We start from the raw sequence: 23,930 nt of genomic DNA, 5'->3' as shown, positions 1-23,930 counted from the left end.
CAGTGTTGTCCTTAAACTTGAGCATATTGGTCAAAGCACTGAATAAAGGACAGAAAAGTTGTCTGTCATACATATTGTTAATCCATCTTGAACAGAACTTGTCTTTTTTGCTGCCGTACCCTGTGCTAAGCATGAATTCAAACACATGGCTGAATATAATCCAGCCACATAATCTCCTCTGCCATCCAGCTGCAAGCTGAGGGGGCTCTGTTGTGTGTTGCTGCACTGCTGGGTGGCCCAGCAGCAGCTCCCTGGTGGCTGGGAGGGTTCATGGCTGTGCTGCGGTTGCAGATACGCCGACCGCGCCAAGCAGATCAAGTGCAACGCTGTCATCAACGAGGACCCCAACGCCAAGCTGGTGAGGGAGCTGAAGGAGGAGGTGACGAGGCTGAAGGATCTCCTGCGTGCTCAAGGGCTGGGAGATATTATCGACAGTAAGTGGATTAAACACACCCTCACCATCTTGAGCTCGGCCTCTGCGGCGGAGGAGGGAGAGCTGGGCCTGGGAGAGAAAGGGATTTAAAGCACGAGATTTAAATATAGGTGCTGATATGTAAGATGGGACATTTTAGAAATGGCAGCCTCTTGTGTCTTTAAACAACCAGGATTGTCTGTGGAGTTGCCACCTTCAAACTCTCAAGGAAAAACAAGGAGTTTGAGTTTCCTATTACTGTGGAAATGCTTTTGTGTAATAGAACTTACCCATTCAGGAGCTGCCCTGGTGAGTTATGGAGGGCTTTTTGTCTGGCTGCCAGTGAAAGGAGTTGAGATAGAGAAACTCAGTTTCATACTGAGAATAAAAAGCATCTTTTCTTCCCCCTTAAAGGGTTAGGGTTATGGGTTGATACCTGGCTTCAATGCCATCCTCGCTCAGAAAAGGAGACAATGGCTCATGTCAGACAATGTCCTGAGTGACAAATCATTTGTCATCTTGAAATAGCTGCTAAACAGCTGCTTGTGAATAACTAATGAATCCATTTGGGAGGTTCTGAGTTAGGTTGGCGGAGCAATGTTGTACTGATCTGCTTTGCCAGCAACCTCTTAAAGCACCAGAGCACACTTGTGCCCAATTTCCTTGTCCTCATTCCAAACAAAGCTAATGAACTGAAACTGTAGCTGCTGCATTCTGCTACAGTATGAGCAGTGAATTCATCCCTAGTGAAGGAAATGCCCATAAAAACACACAGTGTGCTCCAGTGGATTTTAAGATTCTTTGACTTAAAAAACAAACAAACGAATATTGCACTTGTTTCTGATCAGAGCTTTTTATCTGTGAAGCAGAAGCCCTTACTTAGTCACAGGCTGTTTAAAGACGTGTAACATGTATTTACCTCTTTGTTTGCTTGTTTTCAAGAGGATGGGGCCAGAAGACAATGAAATACAAGTGTTTTCATGCTCAGTGCAGTCTGTGGGTTTTGGTTCTAAATCCAAACTGAAGAAACCGTTACTGAAAAACTGTGTTTTGTTTCTTTAAATCTCAAGTAGAATTCTCTTCCCTTCCTGTGTCGCTAGTGAACCTTCAATTTTGATCCTTCTTGTATTTTCCCTCCTGCTTCCTTTCAGTTGATCCAATGGGAGATGAATACTCTGGAAGTGGAGGCAAATGTGTGTATTGTGTGGTTCTCTCTTTAACCTGCTTTCTCTGGGTCAGCTTTTAACAGAGCTTTGCATGCCAGCATTTCTCACAGGGAAATCCCAGACAGAACACTCACTGGAATGCAGTGCAGTTCCATGAAAACCAGCCTCACCAGCACTTCTTAGATTGAGTCCACAGGCAAAAAACAGTGCAAAGTTTAAAATGCAACATATATCTGTTGCTTTCTTTGTGCCAGAATATAGAAGGGGGAGTGGTAGTTCTTCAGTGTGTTTTCATGACAGTGAACAGTTTAGATTTGAAGTAGAAAATCATCTTCTCGAATCTTTACCCAGTTACTCAGTTGAGCAGTTCCTGCTGGCATTTTAAGGGCTCTTTTCCAACTAGAAATATTTGTTTGAAATGTATCAGGTGATGAGCTCAAGATAAAATGTCCAGTTCCTCCTGGACACTGAGATTTATTTATTTTGTATAGTCCTTTAAAAAAAAGAAAGAGGTTGAGCGTCCTATAGTGATGAAGGTCTTGAGGTTGAATTCAACTTGAGGTTGAATACTTGCAGGTGATTAATTTGATAGGGTTAAAACCAGTCAGCAAGGAAGATTTTATTTCTGTTGGTGTTTGCTTCCATGAAAGGGGAATAGATGGAGTCCATTGCAAGAGAAGTGTATTCCCTGGCAATTTGGGGTCAGTAGACTCTTTAAACTCTTTCAGTCAGTCTCCTTCGCCCTCACTCAGTATCAGCTGAGAGAGATCTGTCTGATATTTCCTAAAATTAAAGCTACTGGTGGTGTAAAGACTCATCCTGGCCTGTCTGACATTCTGGTGCTGCTTCCAGTGTGTGCCATGTGCTGGGGTGGGAGCAGAGCCCCCGGAGCAGCGTGTGCATGGGGTGTGTGCATGGGGTGTGTGCAGGGCTCAGGGGGCAGTGTGTGCATGGGGTGTGTGCATGGGGTGTGTGCAGGGCTCATCTGGGGCAGTGTGTGCATGGTGTGTGTGCATGGGGTGTGTGCAGGGCTCAGGCTCTGGGGCAATGTGTGCATGGTGTGTGTGCAGGGCTCAGGGTCTGGGGCAGTGTGTGCATGGTGTGTGTGCAGGGCTCAGGCTCTGGGGCAGTGTGTGCATGGTGTGTGTGCAGGGCTCAGGCTCTGGGGCAGTGTGTGCATGGGGTGTGTGCAGGGCTCAGATTTTGGGGCAGTGTGTGCATGGGGTGTGTGCAGGGCTCAGGGTCTGGGGCAATTGTGTGCATGGTGTGCAGGGCTCAGGCTCTGGGGCAGTGTGTGCATGGTGTGCAGGGCTCAGGCTCTGGGGCAGTGTGTGCATGGTGTGCAGGGCTCAGATTTTGGGGCACTGTGTGCATGGTGTGCAGGGCTCAGATTTTGGGGCACTGTGTGCATGGTGTGCAGGGCTCAGGACTCAGCGACTGCGAGTGCCCCTTCCTCTCTCTGCAGGAGTGCATGGCCTTCTGAGACTTCATCCCTGCTCTGTCATGCCTGCTTTCCTCATCCCAGCAGCATTCCCTTCCCTTTAACCTGCTTTTCTTCTGCTGAACTCCCACCCCTGCCTCCTGTATTTGCAGATGGTGGTTTTCAAACTGACTCGATGCAATCCCCAGTTCCATGAGGCTGAAAGAGCAGGCTGAGTGTGCAGTGAAGGAGGGCAAAAGGCTGCCAGTGGCAGGGCTGGCCAGGGGAGGAGGACAGGAGATGGAGGAGGACAGGGAAATTTAGGCATCTCATTTTTATAAGTGTGATGCCCTTGTTTATAACTTTCAAGGCCTGATTTGACCTGTTCCTTTCCTGAAGTTACTTATTTCAAAGGATTTGCCTTTGAAATAGAATTTAAAACTATTAAAATATTGGAACAGAGCTATTCTGTTGTCTGATATTTTCATGGTAGAGGATTTTTCTTTAAATGTGTAATTATTCTGAGCATATTGTTAACAGACATATGGAAGACAAATTAAAATAAATTTCCACTGGATATTTGTCCTTAAATCATTCAGGCAGCTATTCCTTGTTCTCTGTTTATCAAGGTGTCATCTTTCAAACCTCCAGGTTTTCGGGCTACAAAAGCTGCCTTATTAAAATTTAGTTGTTTGGGTTTTTTTTAAGGCCTTTCTTATTTAAACTGACAACCAAAAAGCTTTAAAGCACCTTCTGAAGTATGAGAGCGTTATCAGATATTTCACTCAGATATGTTAAATTTCCCTTTTTCAGATAAGGGAGGTTAAGAAGGAACACAATAATGTTGAGAACTTGTGTTCCCTTTTCCCTGTCATGGGCTGGCAGGTGATTCCCATCCTCCCCAGGGAGAGTTGAAGGAGGGGCGGTTCTTTGTCCTGTGGTCTGGGTGCTTCCCACAGAACCACTGCTGAGATAAAGATTTATTTACTCAGCATTTTAGGTTGAAGGAGTCTGGAAGAGAATGTTTTGCTGAGTTTAAGGGGTTGGTGTCTCTTCTGAGTTCAGCCCACAGTGTCAGTTATCTGCTGAGGATCTGAACCTGGTCCTGCTCTGAGCTCTGTGCTGCTCAGCTCAGTGCTCAGTGAGGAGTAGGATGGTTTCTTTTTGCCAAGTGTGTAGTTGGTTTTTCAAGCTTTTTGGATCAGAAGGGTTTATGATGCAGTCCTTCCTAGTAAACTCAGGGTCTGAGCTGAGTTATTGTGTTACTAGTATTAAAAGATTTGTTTCAGAACTGCCATCTAAAAACTACAAAACTTGTCTTGTTGCTGCTTAAATGCTTTCCTCTTACACTGGTATTTCCTTCCTTTCCTTTTTCCTTTTTCCTCTTCCCTCTTCCTCCCCCTTCCTATTTTCCTTTTCCCCCTCTTCCTGCCTTCCCTCTGTCTGTGTGTCTCTCTCCCAGATCTGAAAGATTTTCAGAACAATAAACATAGATACTTGCTAGCCACCGAGAATCAACGTCCTGGCAATTTTTCCACAGCCTCCATGGGGTCCCTCACTGCATCTCCATCCTCCTGCTCTCTCAGTAGTCAGGTGGGCTTAACATCTGTGTCCAGTATACAGGAAAGAATCATGTCCACACCTGGAGGAGAGGAGGCCATTGAGCGTTTGAAGGTAGGTTTGGAGGAGGGTAAATGACACTGAGCCTGGGAGAACTTAATAAATAGATCCTGTCTCTGCAGGATGTTGTCTGAAACCCACTTAAAAAGGGCACTTAGTGGTGGGCTAGAAACTGGGTCCATGCACCACCTTTGCTTTTAGAATTATTTAGGTTTAATTGTAGCCTGGAGCTACGATTAATTCTAAATTAAATTCTTGGGTTTTATTTATGGGCCCTCTGCTGCAGTGGTAATTATGGAAAATTTGATCCTAAGTGTAGACTCCACGAGGCCTGGGCAGCACTGGTGTGGGCCAAGTCTGACTTGCAAATGCACTCAGCTTTCAGAAAAGCAAATTACCCCAAAGTTGAAAAAAAAAGGAGGAAGAATAATCCTGCCAGTGTTGTCTTGGCCCAGCCCCCACGGATTAAAATGTGAAGCACAGAAGGGCAGTGCTTCCCCCAGACAATGGCAGCCTTGTCCCAGCCCTGCCCGCAGCTGAACCTCACACAAGGGCAGCACAGGGAAGGATTTCTGGATTTTTATGACAGCCCCCCTCAATCTCCAGGGGTGGATGAGTGGGGAGAGCTGGCTGTGTTTAATCTCTGCTTCATTCTCCTGTTTGTCCATGAGACACTGCCACAGGAATGGAGCACACACTGCATAGCCCTTTCCTATTGCAAACCCGCTGTTGCCATGGAAATAACAGTGTGGTCTCTGCAGTTCCTTGGCATCCAGTTACTGAATAATGTCTGTAAATCAGATGGAAAAAAAAAAAAAGGGGGGGGGGGAAACAAATTTAAGTGGTTCAAAATAAAGCCTGACTGTGGTTAGATATGAAGTCATCTTTTTTTCTCAGCTTGCCTTCAGGGCTGTTTACCTTTTTAAAAATTAAGGGGAAAAAAATTAAAGTTTTAAAGTGCTAAGAGTGCTTTTTATATATGAAATGATTTTGAGGCCCAAACTGAGCACAGACTTCAGTTGCTTTGTGTATTGTGTGAAGAACTTTGGGAAGAATTGTAAAACAGCTTCTGGTGTTTTCACACAGGAATCTGAGAAGATCATTGCAGAGCTGAATGAGACATGGGAAGAGAAACTGAGGAAAACTGAGGCCATTAGGATGGAAAGGTCAGGAACTGGAAGTGCTGTGATGTGGATGGTCTGTGGAAAAGGGAAGAGTGTGGAAAATGGAGATTTCACTGTGTTCACAAACAAAGGAGCAGCAGAATGGTGCTTGGGGATAGCAGAGCTGACCTTTGTGTTCCATGTGTAACAGCAGGGGCACAGCTGAGAGAGAGCTCTGCTCTTCCCTGGGTTCCTTCCAGTTAAAGTTGCTGTTCCACAGCCTGTCAACTCTGGGACTAAAGTTTCCAAACTCTCCCTGTTGTGCTCTGAGCTGGTGACAGCCCTGGCTAGGCTGGTTCAAAGCCTAATGCATTCATTACAGGTTTTCATTAGACCTTATTTGTCTAAGAAACCTAAAATATGGTCAATATCTTGCTTTTCTCTCTCAGGGAGGCCTTGCTGGCAGAAATGGGAGTTGCCATTCGGGAAGATGGAGGAACCCTGGGAGTCTTCTCACCTAAAAAGGTAGAGAAAATTGATATCTATTGCATCGTGTCTCCAAAAGGCTGATCAGCCTGAGAGGAGAGGGGGATGAGGGTTGAACTTCTGTGTGTCTTCCTTCAGAGGATTCTGTGCTCAAGGAGAAGTTTTGCAGCTCCTTGCATGTCTTGATTTGGTAGCAAACCAGAAATGCTGCCTCTGAAGTTTGTTGCCACCTCCTGCAGTAGCTCTGTGTGACCTTCATGTGCTCTCCCTGTTCTGCTGTGAGACACCCAAGGAAGTTTGAAGTCTTGTTTAGGTGCTCTTCCTTGCATTTGTTTGTTAATCCTTCTTCCCCTTGGGAAAAGGGATTGTGAGCTAGTGAACCACTGAACAGAGGGGGTGCAGGGGAATATTCCATTCAGTGCTTGTCAGGAGTTCTATTTTCTGAAATTTGAAAGAAGCACAACTGTGCAGGAAAAGGGCATAAGTCAGTGCTATTGCTATAAAATGATGAAGTCAGCAAAGAAACCGACTCTGCAGGTAAAGCAGAATTATTGAAGAAGTACAAGGAAAAGAACTTTCCTCAAAAATCTTTGAACAAGGAGCAGGGGGTAATATTTTAGCCTGAAACGTGCTGGTTTGCAATAAAGTGTGTAATAAACTTGATCTAAAGCTAAACAGGGACCTGTTTAGTGGCCTTGTACAGAAATGTAGAACAGCAGAATTGGTTAAAATGTGTAATCCTTCACGTTCAGTAGTGTTAGACTGTGATGTTTGGAGTAGGTAGAACTCCAGGAATCTGCTCCAGGAGTGCCTGAGGTTTGGAAAGGTGCTGATTCACTGAGTGTTCTTTACATTTCTTTCTCTTATGTTATGGATCCTCATCTCCTTTTAGATTTTCCCTCAGAGGCCATCAGCTCTTTTTGATGATTCTTTTGGTGCATTTTCAGCTGATCAGGTTTGTGTATAAATGCCACCTGGATTAAGTAGTTGCTTTGGTAATAGATAGTGTTTATTTTTACCCACATAGGATTTATTAGGAGAAGTAAAACTCCCAACCTAGTCCTATCTGCTTCTGTTCCTTGCTATCCTTGCAGTTCCATTAGTTCTCCTTCTAGTACCTGTGGCTGCTGTTGTGAAAATTTAGAAGATGTAGATAGAAAATTTGAAGGTTTTTTTTTTTTATAAAGACTTTACACTTCTGAGGTAGCAATATATATTTAATCCTGTGCAATGAGTGCACAGTTGGGTTTGTCAGAATCATCTCTCAAGTTGTTGAGCTTTATTCTTACAAAGCTCCCTGTTGCCTGTGACAGACCCATTTTTGCAGTAAATGCCCTCAGATACTAAAACATGTGCCTACAAGGTACAGCTTTGTTTGCAAAGTGTTCAAGGGGTACAAGTCCTAGTGGTGGAACAGCAGTTGGCTACGGCTGGGATTTGGTTTCTCTCCATTTTTCTCTTGATTTAAGAGCTTTACACAGCTCCAGGTGCTGGTTTGAATGCAGTGAGCAGTGATGACAGCATGGGACATCTTCAGCTCCAGTTTTAGGTCACCCCTGTATTTTTAGGAGTGAAAAAGGCTGTCTTGTTTTTCCCTCCTTCCTATCTTTATAGTTAAATCTTCCATTGAGTAATTGACAATTAAATTTCTTCATTCAAAACCAAGTTTCATTGTGAATATCCAGTAGCTTTTGAGCCTCAATAAACTGAGTGCTGTTAACATGTCTCTCAAGTGAACTTTTTTGCAGCTAGAGTAAGTTGATGGTAGCAGTGTTCCCAAGGAATTTTAGCCAAATTTACTTCCTTTTGCTAAACTTACTCTGTCTGAGGGTAACAAAGGGACAAGTGGCTTATTAGCAGTTTCATTTCTCTTTTATCATCTTTCTTCTTTAATTATGTTTAACCATTTTTACCTTTTCTCTTGTGCTTGTCCTTACTGCCACCTCACTGGGTAGATTTTCACACCAAGGCCTTGTGACTTGTTTGCTGATTCCAATGGGGTTTTTTCACCAAAGAAGGTTGGTTTGGCAACTGTAGTGGATTTAAATTTAGAAGAAGTTTAGATGAAGAGCTTTTTAGCTGTTTGTATCAGAGAGTGTTGGTAGTTTTAGATTTTATTTTGCTGTTAACAGGTTTTGCTAAATGAACACCTGACTTGTGTTGCCCCAGAAAAGCCAAAGTTGATTCCATATCCATTTCAAAATTTTACTGAAGGACCTTTTCTGCTCTTGGGCTTCTCTTATCAAAGTTCACAGAGACTTTACAAGGATTTTTTTTCTCCAGTTGAGGCCTTTGTTCCCTCTATGCATTGATATTTCAGATAACTCAGCAATCTGAGCTGTGTTTCTGCTGGGATGTTGTGATGCTTTTCAGTACGGAGAGAAGTTACGTTGGAAAAAATACATTATGGAATAACCTCCAACATGGCAACACTGCTGGATCATTACACATCCTCCACAGCTGCAGGAGCCTGAAAGCAGCATCTCAGCTCTCAATTAACTCTTTCTCTCTGTTCTTTCAGACTCCTCATCTTGTGAACCTTAATGAAGACCCGCTCATGTCTGAGTGTCTGCTCTACTACATCAAAGACGGCATCACGAGGTGAGGGTTGCTGCTCCCACACTCTCAGGTTGCTGCTCCCACACTCTCAGGTTGCTGCTCCCACACTCTCAGGTTGCTGCTCCCACACTCTCAGGTTGCTGCTCCCACACTCTCAGGTTGCTGCTCCCACACTCTCAGGTTGCTGCTCCCACACTCTCAGGTTGCTTCTTTGCTTCCTTAAATCCCTGTGCTGGAGACTCCATGAGTTTAAATAACAGCTGTGCCCTGAGCTGTTCAACTTGCAGGCACAAATGAAGCATGAGATTGCTGTAGGTGGAAGAAAAGGGACAGAAATGCATTTCCTTTGAGGTTGATTTGGTGTTTGAAAGGTAATGTGTGCAGTCACTCAGCTGTAAGAGGTTGTTATTACACCTGGGCAGTAAAAGACAGGCTGACATCCCCTCTGTCTGAGGTGTAGGAAAACAAAAGTAATAAATGCCTGAGAGATTTGGATGGGTGCAGGATTGAAAACCATAGCAACTGGAATATGGATGAGTGTTCACTTTATTATTTAAATAAACTGTTAGCCATGCTTGTGCACAATTAATGTATTCTGCATTCACATGCATGAGATAAAATTTAATTGCCACATTTGGAATTTTAAGTGATTTTATTCCAAAATTTGTTGTCAAGACAGCTGGAAGGAGAGAGGTGATTTTTATTATCTTTGGAGCACCAAGCTGTGTTTGGTTGCTTAGTTTGTACATTCCTGGGGAACAACTGGAGGAAAGTACACAGACAGGGGCTGGTCCTACTCTAATATGCGTTGGACCTGCTGAAAGGAACATCAAATTATAGAGAATTCAACACAGAAAGATGAATAGAATAGCTTAGGGCTTAAAAAATAAATTTTGAGCCTAGCTGGCTGACATCAGAAATGTGTAAAGTAATAAGTAGTGCAAGTTCATGAACATTAGGATTGGAAATGAAGTTGTCTGGATCTGGAATTACTCAAGTGCTTGAGTTTGGAATGGGCATAAATCTTCATGCTCCAGGGATGCAGCCAAGCTCTTGCTGTCTGAAGCATCAAATTATTCAGCAAGGTCTCCTGAGCCACTTGTGCTCCTTTGTTGAAGTGCAGATGGTGATTATTGGGAGGGATGATCCCTGTCTGCCAGCTGAAAACACAGCGCTGCAAGTTCCTTATTTGTCACTTATTTGTTCTTCCTTCTGCATCCTTTCCTGAAGGGAAAAGGAGATGCACAAGAGGGAAATAATTGCATGAAATCCAGAGGTGTTTAACATTTCAGTTCTCTCTTTAAGTTACATGTTTTAAGAGAGAGAAAACTTCTCTTTTTCTTTGTGAAGCTGTTATCCCCCACTCTGTGGTACAGCTGCAGTGCAGAATTAAATGCTACTTCAAACCTTTAAACTTGAAGGATAGTCTTAATAGTTTAGACTTTTTCCTGGATATTTCTGGGCCGTGCTGTCCTACACAGAGCTGTAGAAAGTGTCTGATTTGCCTTTGAAATATCTTCTGTTGGACCCAGGGTCGGCCAAGCTGATGCTGAGCGAAGGCAGGACATTGTCCTGAGCGGGGCCCATATCAAGGAGGAGCACTGCATCTTCAGGAGTGAGAGGAACAACAATGGGGAAGGTAAAAACCTGCTTCTGCTGGCAGAGCATTGCTGAATCTTTCACTCCTCACTTGCTGCTCAGCCTGGGAATACTGGGATTTGGAAGTTTCTCTGACCTCAAGAAAACGATCAGCTGTTTTCTTCAGTCTTAGGGGAAGAAAATAAAATTTGTTTAGGTGATAATAGTTTCAAATCGTGATAATAGCTTCAAATTGCAGGCTGCTGCCAGTGTAACAGTTACATTCTGACCTTGGTTAACTGCAAACATGAAAAAAAAAACTAATTTCCAGCTGCAATATGTGGAGATGTTAGTAGTATTGATTTCCTCGTGGGGTTTATTTTTAACCAGCACGACATCCAGGAGTGATTCACTTTTTTGGTGTTAGTGTGAAGATAGGCAGAAAATGGGAGGCCTTGGGGGCTTGCACACTTTTGTTTCTCTGAAGTCTCACTGGTCAGTGTTGTTTTCTTTGCAGTTATTGTTACTTTGGAGCCTTGTGAACGATCAGAAACCTACGTGAATGGCAAGAGGGTGGTGCAGCCCGTGCAGCTGCGCTCAGGTGAGAAATGTTACACTGCATTTTCCTGTAGATTCTCCACATGTGACATCTCCATCATGTGTAGACAATGCTGGGTGCTGTTGAGGGCCAGGGTCACCTTTCTGGAGTGGAGCTTTTAAACAGAAGTTGATACTGTTCTTCTCTCAGCTGCAGTTTGTTTTCTTGCATCCTTTGCTGCACCAGCTCTGAGTGTATTTAAATATAATAAATATTTAAATATTCTCTGCCATGCAGCATCCTGCCTGTCCTGCTGCTTACCCTGATATTATTCAAATATTCTTGCCCAAGCCTATTGCCCTTGGCAGTCTCAGTGAGACAGAGCAGACAGACTGCCAGTTGCTGATGGAAAATTCCCAGTTTCCTGGCAAAGCTGAGGTCTGACCCTCTGCTGGAGTACAACAGCTTCTCTTTGCTCTCATTAGATTTCCACTCAGCCCCCTACATTCCTTTGGAAATGCATGAGGGGGAAGAATTAGAGAGGAGGGAATGACCCCCCTAAATTGTGGGGGTTAGCATGTCTCTCTCAAGCTCTGGTGCTTTCTGTATTTCTCTGCCCTCCCCCATTTTTCTGCTGGTAAAAAAACCCCTAAAATCAAGCAAATAAAACCCACCTCTGAGTTCTTTGTACCAAGCTGTGAGTATTTTCATGGAACCAAGTGCAGTGACTTCAGTACCAGATTGGACAGTAAAGGAGGGACAGTTTTTGCTGTTCTGTGTTTGCATATGGTTCATATTGAATACCATGACTGGACAATTTATTTTCTCTTTAAAGAAGTACATTTTTTCCCTTCTGTATCTAGAAAAATGAGTTACTAGAAGAATATAGACATGGCGTCTGACAACTTTAAGATCCTCTGGTTTAGTCATGTATTGATAAGGACAATTTTGGGTACTTTGGAGGTGGATTTTACTAGGATGCCTGGTTAAAATTTTAACTCCATTAATGTGCTCTCTGGAAGTGCAGAGACATTTTAATGTCTTCCAACATGCACATGGGGACATCTGATAACTGTAGGATTTAGCCAGAAGACTTAACAAGATTAGATTTCTTCAGCTCTTTTGACTTTGGTATAAAAGTAGCTGTAAAATCCTTCCCTAAATCCCACTGAGTAGGACTCCAATAAAATCAATACATATAAACCACATTTTAAAGCAAAGTAAGCACCATCCATGTGTTCCAGTGTTTGAAGTCAGGCTTTTCAAGCTGAAAGTTCTGCTTTAAGTGGCCTTTGCCTGTGTGGGAGGAGAGGAATGGGATTTAGTGATGTGTTTGATTTACTGCAACTGTTGGTCCCTCTCCCAGGTTTGTCCTTTAATTCTTTATAAACTCTGCTGGGATATTAGATTATTAGATTGGACCCCTGAGGGTGATGATGTCCTCTGGCAGCAGTTGTTCTGACCAACAGTGACTGTTCTGTACAAACCACTCTCCTTTTTTTCTTGTCCCCTGCTTAACTTGTATGTACACAGAAATCTTACAGGGCAGTCCTTCCTTAGGCTGTCACCCCGTGGGATAAACGGGATGGATCCTTCAGTGATGCTTTTCAGGGCTTTTGGAATCCTTTAACTCCTGAAAGAGTTAAACTTCTCTTCCTATTTCCAGGAAATCGGATCATCATGGGTAAAAATCATGTCTTCAGATTCAACCACCCCGAGCAAGCACGGGCAGAAAGAGAGAAAACACCCTCAGCTGAGACTCCCTCGGAGCCAGTTGACTGGACATTTGCTCAGAGGGAGCTCCTGGAGAAGCAGGGCATTGACATGAAGCAGGAGATGGAGAAAAGGTAACAAAATAACTCAGAATTTCTACCTGAAACAAAGAGGAGTCAGCAGCAGGTTGCCAGGTTCTGCCACACGGTACCTCTGCTACCCATTGTGGGACCTCAGAAAGCTCCCTCCTCATTTTACTGTAGGGTTTTAGTGCCCCAACTCCTTTAAAAATCATGGGTAAGCACCTGCCACAAACCCTCCAGACCTTTTGGTGAAGGGCTGAAGCTCACAGGGAGTTGCAGCTCCTTTCAAAGGCAGTGATTTTTCCTCTTATGACTGAAATTCGGGGACTGTGGGTGTAGAATAACAACCCCATCATGAAAATAATGACCTCTGACTACTTGTGTCCTTTTGTTCATCTTCAGATTACAAGAAATGGAGATTTTATATAAGAAAGAGAAGGAGGAGGCTGATCTCTTGTTGGAGCAGCAAAGACTGGTATGTGTCCTTACTTCTGATTAACTATACCTTTGGCAAACAGTAATTCCTGTCCTTGCTTATCTGAAAGTTTAGGAAACCTGCTTGGGTTGTCTGCACAATGCAGTTCTCCCTTTGCTTTCAAATTCTTTGTGTCTCCAGTGAATTTTCAGCAGTGTGAGTGAGCTCCTTCATGTTAATTCAGAGATTGTGATTGACAATGAAGAGGCTTTAATCAATTCTTGTTGGGATAGTTTGAATTTCTTGCAAGTTAACCTGAAAGAAGGGCATTTTTGTGCTCCTGTGTTTTTTGAAGTTCCTTTTCAGTAGTCTATAAACAGCTACTCTTTGGGGTGTTTGCCTTTATTTTTGTCTTGGACCACCAGAACATACTAATTTTGTGCTGCCAAAGAGATTCCTAGAACATTGATACACCAGGTGTATTTTTGGAATGATGTCTGGAAATGTTGCTGCATTGTGCATGTTTTAACCCCTCTCCCTCCCCTGCATGGAGTTCCTTGTGAGGGTCTTAGTGGTCCTGGTGGGGTTATGCCTAGGGAACAGTGTGCAAAAGGAATGTTAACTCCTTCAGAACACTGGGAATTCCACCATTCCACATATTTCTTAACTAGGAAGTCTGATAAATGAAGTCTGATATAGGAGGGCTTCGGTCTCCTCACAACAAATCTCCCTGAAGTGCATTACAAATGGAAATTGCTGCAGTCTTCAAGCACCCTGTGAATTTTAAAATTAAGGCCAAGCCCAGGAATGAAATCTAGATTTCCTTTAGAAACCTGAGTCTCCAGATCCTGCTTTAGCTGGTTGTCTTCAGCCTGAACACAGATGGAGTTGTGCCTGAATTCTGCTAAAAATTTCAAACTCGTGATTCATTTGTTTGTAGTAGGAAATTGAGACCACTGAAAACTGTGGGTTTAATGCATGCTGGGCTTTAAGCTGTAAAGCTCTTCCCCTTCTCACAAAACCAGAATGGAGCAAAGTACTGTGGCTTCCACAGGAAGAAGCGACATAATTTTAAATTATTTTTAAAATTTATATTACACACTTAAAGACTTCTGCATCTCTAATTATTTCATCACAAAGGAATAATTTCTTGGATGGTGGGGAGTGGCTGCAGACTTTGAACCAAAGCAACCCTTAATTCAGAAGGGAAGTTAAGATGTGACTAATGTAATGTTCCATCTCTGGAATTTTAGAGTTCAAATTTGGGTAGCTGAAGCAGTACAGCAAAAATCAGTTCAGCGTGGAAATAAAGCCAGTCTGAGTATCGAGTAACTTCTGGCAATGTGTCAAAGGAGATGCAAGTAATGGAATTCCCTCCCTTGAATTTTAGCTGACAGGCACAAGCAAAGCTGTTGTATGAATTAAAGATGTGGAATTGGCTGTCTGGGAAGCTGCTTCCAATCAGGCTGCGTTTATAAAGTGCTGTGGAGGGAACTTGTTTCTCCAAATACGTCACATTAAGGGAAGGCTCTTTAGAGAGTGGGTTGGTTAGTGCTGCAATAAAGGTGCTTTTTCGTCAAGCTTGTTTTGTTCTGGCTGGTTTCAGTCAGTGGGCAAGGGTGGAATACCACCCTACATCATCAGCCATTCCTGAAGGACACCTTTCCTAGTTGTGAGGGATCATGTCAGAGGAGATCCTTGGTCACTGAGCAGTATCACAGTGCTCAGGAAGAGTTTTTCAGGTGACAGCAAAACTTCCTGACACAGTTTGTTGTTTCTGTGTTGCTGTGCAGAGCCTGGGATGGGCAGGATTAGTGCATCCCTCCAGCAGCAGGTGAATAATGAGGGGGAAATCTGGGAATGTATTTCAGCTTGTGTACCTTAAAAGTATTTACATTGCTGCCATATCCAGCTGCAATATCAGGTTCTCTAATTGACTGCTGTGCAAGACTGATATTGAAATACAAATAGTCTTCTTGGTCTAAATTGGAGTATGATGTTGGATATAAGAAGCTGGCTAATCCTGTTCACCAGATTGTTTTGGTTTTGTGCTGAGATTCCAACCAATTTGGGTGTTTATTTGTTAGATGTGCTGTACAAAAAAAGATAAACCATAACTCTTGTCCCCCAAAATTCACAGCTAGAATATATTTGCCTTGCTAAGTATGACTAGGGAATAGAAATAGTTGTTCTCCATTTTTACAAATTGAGTGTGAAAATGTGTTCAGTAGAGCTAAAATGGTCTGCCTGGTTTTCTGGGCCATACTGGCTCTGCAGTGACCACTGATACTGGACTGTGGGTTTATAGCTGTGCTAGTTGGTCTGGGTGACCTCTGAGTGCACTCAGGGCAATGACACAGTGGCTCTTCATCAGCTTTTGGTACCAAGACCTGCTTTACCCATAAGTAGTTCTGTGGTAGTTTTGTAACCTGTCAGAATCCTGTGGAACTTGTGAGTTAATGTTGCAGTAGTTCATGTTTTGCCTTTCTGGTCGTACCCCTGAGTGGTCAGACTGCACAGTGTCTTCCTCCAGGGCACCTTTGGTTCCCACTGCAATCTGCAGTTTGGTGGAGGCTCTTTCCTCGGGCCACAAATTTTGTCAGCTGTAAACTCACAAAGAGTTTATATTCTGTTGCTAAACCAGCGTTTTGCTTTTATTTTGTCCTAAACTAGAAGTTGATTGTCTAGTACTAATTCTAAAAAATACGAAAGAGTCACAAGAAGCTCAAATAACGTGAATCTTGACCATAGGGCAGAACAGTATTTCCTTCACCCCCTTCCATCATCCCATCCCAAATTCCAGTGTATTCCCCATTCTTCGTGGTCATCCACCCGAAGTCTAAAATCCAGAAACCCGGCGTTCTGAGTCAGTAACCTGGGTTTCCTTTTGTTTTAGAGTAACTGGCTGTTGTTGTTCCTGGTTTCTCATGTATTATAAATCTCCATGTGGAAAACAGGGATGTTAGAGAGAGGCTCATTAGACACCGACGGCTGTGTTGGATTGAAGATCTTCGGATCGCGATAATCCATAGGACTTTTTGCTTGTTAATGAGATGTCTTAACTCACTCATCCTTTAAAGAAGAGTGGTCTGACTTTAATTCCTGGTTGCAGGAAGCAGTAATGGATATCCTTAACTTGTGGTGGCAGTTTACCTGAACAAACATTCCTAGAATATGGAAACGTGAAGCACTGCTCAGTAAAAGTCATTTAGCAAAAGGTGGAAAACTTGTAATGAAGAAGCAAAACACGCATAATGCTTAGCAAGTGTGTGGAAGCTCCAGGCTCTAGGGTGTGAGAAGAAGACAAGTCAAGGCTATCAAATAGAGAATTCATATTAAAACAATCTAAAAAAAAAAAAAAAAAGGTCCTTACTCTGCATTCTGCTGAAATTCATCCTTCGGACAGACAAGACTGATAATGGTTTTTTCCTTAAAATAAGCAACAAGGTGCCAAATGGGAAAAAAAAAACAAAACCAAACCAAAAACCAAACCACAACCCACCTCTGAAACTCTTGATTCTGGATATCCTCTTAGCTTGTAGCAAGTCTTGGAGTATGAACCACTGTCTTCACCTGTCATAGTGGCACTTACAGTCCTTTTAACATTGAACCTCTCGGCTGCTTCTGTTTCATTTTTCCTTGTGGTCTAACACTTCTCTGGCTGCTGTTGTAGTGAAGTGGATTCTAAACTTGAGCACCCCTGCAACCACGTGCAACGTTACTAACCAGTGTTAACCCGACTTACTCTGGCTGCTCATGACACCTTCTCTGATGGCTGTTGTGTTCACCTACCTGGGGAGGACTTGCTGAGAGAAGCCACAGCAGTCACCAAGGCAAATGTGTGTGGCGGGGATGTGCATGTCTTTGTAGCATGTGTGAAGTGCAGTTTTTACACTTGGTTTTTAATTTTTTTTTTTAAAAAATCATGAACCTGGTTTTAGTCGGTCTGTTTAAAGATTTTTTTGGAAGGGATTGGGAGGGAAGAGTTCAGATTATCTGCTGTTTTGAGATGACAAGAACTTTTAAATATAATGTTAATCTTAATTTAGTGAAGGGCTCCAATTTTGACAGTCCATGACTCTTGAAGATACATTTTAATGCCCTAACACTCAGTCTTCAGGGACTTCCTTATCACTTGTTCTATTTTGATTTTTGATTTAGTTTTCTTTGCCTGCTACTTCTTGTTTAGCTTTTCCATTTTCTTACAATTTTAATTTTGGTTATTTTGGGGCCACTTCTTGATTTTTGTTTTTCCAAAGGATGCAGACTCTGATAGTGGGGATGATTCGGACAAGAGATCGTGTGAGGAGAGTTGGAGACTGATCACTTCCCTGAGAGAGAAGCTGCCCCCCAGCAAGCTCCAAACCATTGTAAAAAAGTGTGGCCTCCCCAGCAGTGGGAAGAAACGAGAACCCATTAAAATGTACCAGATACCCCAACGGCGACGCCTTAGCAAAGACTCCAAATGGGTCACCATCTCAGACCTAAAGATTCAGGCTGTGAAGGAGATTTGCTATGAGGTAGCGCTCAATGACTTCAGGCACACTAGGCAGGAGATTGAGGCCCTGGCCATTGTTAAAATGAAGGAGCTTTGTGCCATGTATGGGAAAAAAGATCCCAACGAGCGCGAATCGTGGCGAGCCGTCGCCCGGGATGTCTGGGACACGGTGGGAGTCGGAGATGAGAAGATCGAAGACGTGATGGCCAATGGTAAAGGAATAACCGATGTGGATGACCTGAAGGTGCACATAGACAAATTGGAAGATATTTTGCAAGAGGTGAAGAAGCAGAACAACATGAAGGACGAAGAGATCAAAGTTCTCAGAAATAAGATGCTAAAAATGGAGAAGGTTTTACCCCTGATAGGGTCTCCAGAGAAAGCTCAGTCCACCATAGCTAATGCCAAGTCTCCAAACTCTGCCGGCGCGGTGGATGTGGATAAGAAGCCCGTGGATGACTCAAAGAGAAGTGAGAACGATGATCTTGCCAAGGAGGAACGCGTTTCTCAGCTGATGGCAGGTGACCCGGCTTTCAGACGCGGGCGCTTACGTTGGATGAGGCAGGAACAGATTCGGTTCAAAAACCTGCAGCAGCAGGAAATAGCGAAGCAGCTGCGCCGGCAAAACATGCCCCACCGATTTATCCCGCCCGAGAACCGCAAACCCCGCTTCCCTTTCAAGAGCAATCCCAAACATAGGAACTCCTGGAGCCCGGGCACCCACATCATCATCACCGAGGACGAAGTTATCGAGGTCCGAATCCCGAAGGAAGACGATAAGAGCAAAGACGAAGGCAAAGAGAAGGAAAGCAAAGCTGCTCCTAAAGACCCGCAGCAGCTGTGGAATCTTTATGGCCCCCAGAGGAGCCAGGATAACATCCAGATTAACAGGCAGCAGCTGAGCACACAGTCCCAGCCCCAGCCCAGCCAGCAGCAGCCGTCGCCTCAGCTGCGCTGGAGGAGCAACTCCCTCAACAACGGCTCCCAAAAAAGCTTGAGGCGCCAGAGCTCGGGCTCGTCGGAGTCGCTGCACTGCCCCGGCGGGCAGCAGGGCCCGGACCTGCAGACTTTCCAGCAGAAGCGCCACGTGCACCAGCACCGCCAGCCCTACGGCCACGGTGGCGCCGACGGGGCCCCCCCGAAACCGCCCGAGCGCCACAACCACTGTCACCAGTTTGTGACGCCCCCGCGCATGCGGCGCCAGTTCTCGGCCCCCAACCTCAAAGCGGGCAGAGAGACCACCGTATGATCAGGGGGGCAGAGCAGGCTGGGCGAGGAGGGAGCGGGGGCAATCCTGGCTGGAGGTTGGGGAGCAGCCAGGATTGGCCCTGCTGGACTTGGGGCTTTGCTGGGCCGGGAAGAGCTCGAGTAACTCCCCCCGAAACACGAGGGCCCGGCCCCGCGGCCCCTGCATGTGACTTGCCTTGCGGTTGTAACGGCGTTGATTGGAAGGATGTTCGGGGAAAAAATTGTAAGAACTTTTTTTGTCATAGACTAGAAGACTTGGAGGGAGGGATGTGGAGGGGAGAACTTCCCTGCTAGCTCATTTACCAATTTCTTTTTTTTCGTGCGTGTGTCTTGAAGTATTTTTCTAATGCCGAAAACATTGTCTGGAACTTACGAAGTGCTTCCTTCCTCCCGTGTTTTACGTAGACAATCAAAAGAGGAATTTAGTTTCTAGCATTGAATGTTTCTTGTGACCTTTTTCTCAGCAACGAGGAAACTGAGCATCTGTTTTTAAAGTTGATCTGGCTCTTCAGAACAATATTTTCCACTCTTAACTCAAATTTTTAATAGTGATAATAATCTATAAACCAAAAGTTGTCGGCTGACAAGATATGTGGCTTTTTTTATAGAGAAATTATGAAGAGCTATTGGGTCACAACAGTCCTACTCCCTGAGTAGATGTCTCTTCTTCTGCTTAAGTTCATAATTATTGGTATGAAATTGCTGTGACAGTTAAACCTGCCTGAACGGAAGTTTATGTCAGAATATATATATATTGCTGAAGCAATACTTTGGAAATAAGCTTTTTCTAATTCCCATTGTATCTCTAAATATAATAGTTTTTAATTATTATACTGAGATTGTGGAAAGGAACTAGGATTTTTCAACACTCTGGTGCACTCAAAAAGCTAATTCTTTTATTTTATGTTTTCAGCTCTCTCGGGCGTGAGTCTGGGAGATGTTTTTGAAATAGTTATTCTTATGAAGATTTATAGATCACTACTTTGTATTGGCTGAATTCTCCTGTAAGATGGGAGAATTGAACTGTTTCATCTTAATGTGATACCTCATATTAGTGCCTCTGGTCTTGGATTAAACCCTAATTCAAGACTTGTTTAATAAAGGAGAAGGTTGCTTTGAGGAGAAAATAAGATTAATTTTCCTTCTCCCCACACTCCAAATGCAAGTTACTGAAGAACTGTTGATTAAGGAATAGGCTTTGGGGTTTTATGTCAATTGGAGAATCCCAATCTTAATTACACAGGTGTTTTATCTGAGTTTCTTGAAGTGCAAGACAAAATTGCACTTGCCTTTGAAAATCTGTGGCCTTAACCATAAGCCAATCTAAATCTCTGAGGACTTATTTAGCTATTAAATTTAACTTGAATAAGATTTTAAAACCACGACTGGCCACTTACTTTTGGTAAGGTAGGTCCACTTTGCAGTGTATTTGTGCTGTTTTGCACAAGTATCCTGAATTTACTTGAGGTTGCTTATTTTTTTATGAGATATAAGCCCTACTGGTAACTGTTACTTGTGTGTGGTTCAGCATAGCTGTAGGTGAGTGGCAAGTGCCTTAAGCTTATTTTCCATCCTTTTTTTTTTTTTGTCCTATCCTACTTTTCCCTGCCTCAGCTGTGCATGTTGTAGGTGCTGGTTGTTCCTTGGCAGCCACTGCACCATTTACATATCGATTAATCAAGTGTCAGCTCTTAATTCCCTGCACATGTTTTACTGAGGGGATACTGGCCCCTGATGTAGGAGATACAAAGTCAGTCCTCCAACTCCTAAAAGAACAAACTGGTCCCAAACTTGGGAGGTTTTTTTAACAGCAGGTTTATTTTTGTGTCCAAATCTGGCTTTGTAACTTGCATTTTGTCTCGTGCTTTGGCCTACTTGAACGAAGGAAATAAAGCATCATGTCCAAAAATGCCTTGATTCTTCAAGAAATGAAGGCTTGCAGATGAGCAATACTTCCTCTGAGCTTGAGTCAGAACTGCCAAATGAGTTTTGGGCTGCAAATAATATTCTGCTGTTGCCTTTATTTTAGAATCCTGTTTTAGCTGTGCATTGCACTTCGGTTTTGTGCATGTCAAGGGTCATGGGTTCTTTTATATCCTCATAAAGGCTTGGACTCATGCTTGGGCAAACCCTCTCAGTTCTATAGGAATACAGGAGCCAAGCAGAGTCAGCCTGCCCAGGACAGGCCGTGGGAGAGAAAACCAAACCCATTTTATCTCATGTCCCATTTTGGGGAGGGTTGGGGCTGCCTGGATGAAATCACCACGTGATTGAGCATGGAGTGATTCTGGATTCCATGGAACTACTCATACTGACATGAGATTAAAAACTCCTGCTACTTGGTACCTTAATGCTAGACACTAAAATGTTTGTGCCAACCTATTTCAGCTTAAAAACCTGAGCAGAACTCTCTGTGAATGCCTGGGTGGTGCTGGTGAGCAATAGGTTGCCATCAGTCTGTCTCACCCCACCGTTAATGCAACACTAGAAGAACAACCCTGCTTGTTCTGTTGTATGATTTGACAAAACAGAAAAAAGGACAGTCAGTGTCAGAATGGAGTCCTGTCTGCTCTGAGGAAGCAGCCTTTTTTTCCCTGTTTTTAGGAGGATATTTAAGAATCTGATATTAATTAACAGTGCAGTGCCTCATCAGAGAAGGGAAGCAGTGTGAGAACTGTGGATCTCCTTGCACTCCTCAGAAACACACCCAGCTCTCACTCCAGCCCCCTGTTAATGGAGTTAATGAACGGTGAGACAGCTGCTTCCATACAATCTGTGTGAAAAGCCTTTCAGGTTAATGGGAATGTGGCATCCAGGGGGGAAGTGCTGTTCTCCCAAGCTGAGCTGCCTTGCCAAGTGCTCTGACAGCTGGCTGGGATCCACCTGTGCCTTAGTGATGGCTCTGAAACCATCCTTTAGGACTCACTTAGGACCTGTGGGTTTGGGGGGTGGGGGAAATGCACCTCAGTAACACTCCTCAGATCCACTCCAACATCCCTTCTCGAGCCATCTGAATTTAGGGATCTGCCAAATTAGGGGATGCTATTTTTATCAGTTCATTCAGCATAGTTTCAATATCTCCCTCACTGTTTGTCCTTTATATGTTGAAATTTGTTCTTTATATGTTGAAATTTTTCTTGGCTACTTCCCATTGAATCACTCCAGGAGCTGCCACATGAGAAATCAATGCTGTGTAACCATTTGTACTGTAAAGAAAGCAGTGAGCTGCCTTTGAATTAAATGGGATTTTCAGATCTGTCTATTGTTTAGGAAAAAAACAAGTTTTGGATTGTCTTAAGAGCAAGCATCTGCCTTGTGAAAAGCAGAACTGGTTTGTATTGTAACAAGTGCTCTTTCAATAAACTATGAAATACTCTTGTAAGTGTCAGACTTGTCTCAGTGAAATGGAAATCAAACTTGACTGCAGGCTTGTCCTGCTTTTGCTTTTTTATCTTGGGGTTGGGATTGTTTTAGCAGAGTTAAAAAGGTTTCTTTAATTGTTCCTCAGACTGATTCTTGTAGGTTCATCCGCCCTGGTTTTTCAGCTGCTGTGTGGAAAGCAGCCCCCGCAGATCTGTGTCTCCTCTCACAGCTTATTTAAAATAAATATAAAAGAAAAAAGAACTTTTTATAGCACAAGGGGCTACAAGCCTTACTCCTCTTCAGTGCTGTCCCATTGTACCATCCTGTGTGCTGTTTATTTAAATTCTGGAAGGAAACTCGGGGCTGGCTGTTCTCCATTTATTTGCTCACTGAAGGCAAAAGCAATGGACTGTTTTGTGCACCTCGAATGCAGGAGGGAATCACACACAGCAGTACCTTGGCAGGCACCATGTAGATCCAAAGAAATTCAGTTGTTGTACTCAGTGTTCTGCTTTAACAGCTGGTCCAGTCTGCTCTTACAAAGCTTTGCCTACTCCGAGTGTGTGGGGGTGTTTTTTTGTTTTGTTTGTTGGTTGCTTGGGGTCTTTTTTTGATTTTTCTTTTTTTTTTCCCCCTGTTTTCTCAAAATCCGTGATTGTTGTGGCTTTAGATATTTCCATGCCCATGGGGAAAATAACCTTTGCATTCCCTTTTTGCACACTGATGGAGCTGATGAAGCCACCCAGTCTGGAGCTGTACAACAACATGCACTTGGTTCCAGGGAGTCTGGGCAGGGACCTCCAGGGCAGCTTCTGGATGCAGTTTTTCCCTTTTTCTAGCAGTTGAGGCACCTTTAATTGGTACTAACAATGATGTGTGTGTACTCTCACTAATCAGCTCTGGAAAAGCTCCCCTGGAGAGCTGACCAGTCTGTCCTGAGAGCAAACAGTCGATGCACCTTCTGGGTGAACCAGCCCAAAATTCAGCCCTTCAGCTCCTACTCAGTGCCAATCATTTTTAAATACTACCCAGCATCAAGTGCCAGGAGACAACCTCAGTCCTGCTTAGGGAAATGGTACCTATTTCTTTTTTTTTCATTATGGGAAAACAAACTTCAATTATTTTACTTAGTTTTTTCAAGTAGTGTTTTAGTGTGGAGTCAATGAACAGTGTCTGCTTATGTTAAGCATTTATTTATCTAGGTATTTAAATGTACAGAAGATACACTTACTTGGCTCACAAGTCTGAAAATAGAGAAGACCAGAAGCAGGTCTTTGTGAGTGAATTTAATGTGCCTGGGTTTTTCATGTGGAATGTTCACAGTGGAATGCTCCTGATTTTTTGACCATTCCCTCTGCAGCTTTTCAGTTTCTCCAAAAGAATCTGAAAAGGTTCTGTTAAAACCCTACTTGAAGAGCTTTTCATTTCTACAATGTAGCTGCTCAAAATGACATTATCAACTTCAGATTACAGGAAACAAAATTCTTTTGCCTTTCCTTGCAAGTGAGAGAAGTTTGTTCATGTCACTTCACATCTGACTTGTTTTGACTGGATTTCAGAAGTAATAGCATTTTCTGCATGGAATGGGAGGGGGGAAAAGATCACAGAAAGTGCCTTTATGTTAAAGAATTTTCAAGATTATGCTGGGTATTTCAGAAGGGTAGATAAGTCTGAAACTCCTCATCAAGTCTAGAATAGTTTTCTAGTGAATCACTAGGAATTTCAGAA

The 23,930-nt window shown here is 43.5% G+C and overlaps 1 protein-coding gene across 9 annotated transcripts in view; it reads left to right on the top strand.

The window, feature by feature from the left end:
- KIF1B (kinesin family member 1B) overlaps window positions 1–23,930 on the top strand; it is an 86,426-nt gene that overhangs the window by 26,243 nt on the left and 36,253 nt on the right. For 4 of the 9 annotated variants that reach the window (XM_051786194.1, XM_051786198.1, XM_051786195.1 and 1 more), the window contains 9 exons: window positions 292–434; window positions 4,539–4,672; window positions 5,705–5,784; window positions 6,171–6,246; window positions 8,729–8,808; window positions 10,299–10,405; window positions 10,862–10,945; window positions 12,549–12,729; window positions 13,081–13,153. In XM_051786194.1, coding sequence (XP_051642154.1) covers window positions 292–434; window positions 4,539–4,672; window positions 5,705–5,784; window positions 6,171–6,246; window positions 8,729–8,808; window positions 10,299–10,405; window positions 10,862–10,945; window positions 12,549–12,729; window positions 13,081–13,153 — 958 coding nt within the window. Of the gene's footprint in view, window positions 1–291; window positions 435–1,563; window positions 1,606–4,460; window positions 4,673–5,704; window positions 5,785–6,170; window positions 6,247–8,728; window positions 8,809–10,298; window positions 10,406–10,861; window positions 10,946–12,548; window positions 12,730–13,080; window positions 13,154–17,352; window positions 22,222–23,930 lie in introns of those variants that run through there. The other 5 variants (XM_051786191.1, XM_051786192.1, XM_051786196.1 and 2 more) reach the window with 3 other exon arrangements.

This window comes from Manacus candei, unplaced genomic scaffold, assembly GCF_025592945.1.
Source record: "Manacus candei isolate 608988 ecotype Guabito, Panama unplaced genomic scaffold, ASM2559294v1 h1tg000022l, whole genome shotgun sequence".
NCBI classification, from domain to species: Eukaryota; Metazoa; Chordata; class Aves; order Passeriformes; family Pipridae; genus Manacus; species Manacus candei.
Note: the sequence above shows the minus strand (reverse complement) of the source record. Positions and strands in the feature narration are given on the sequence as shown.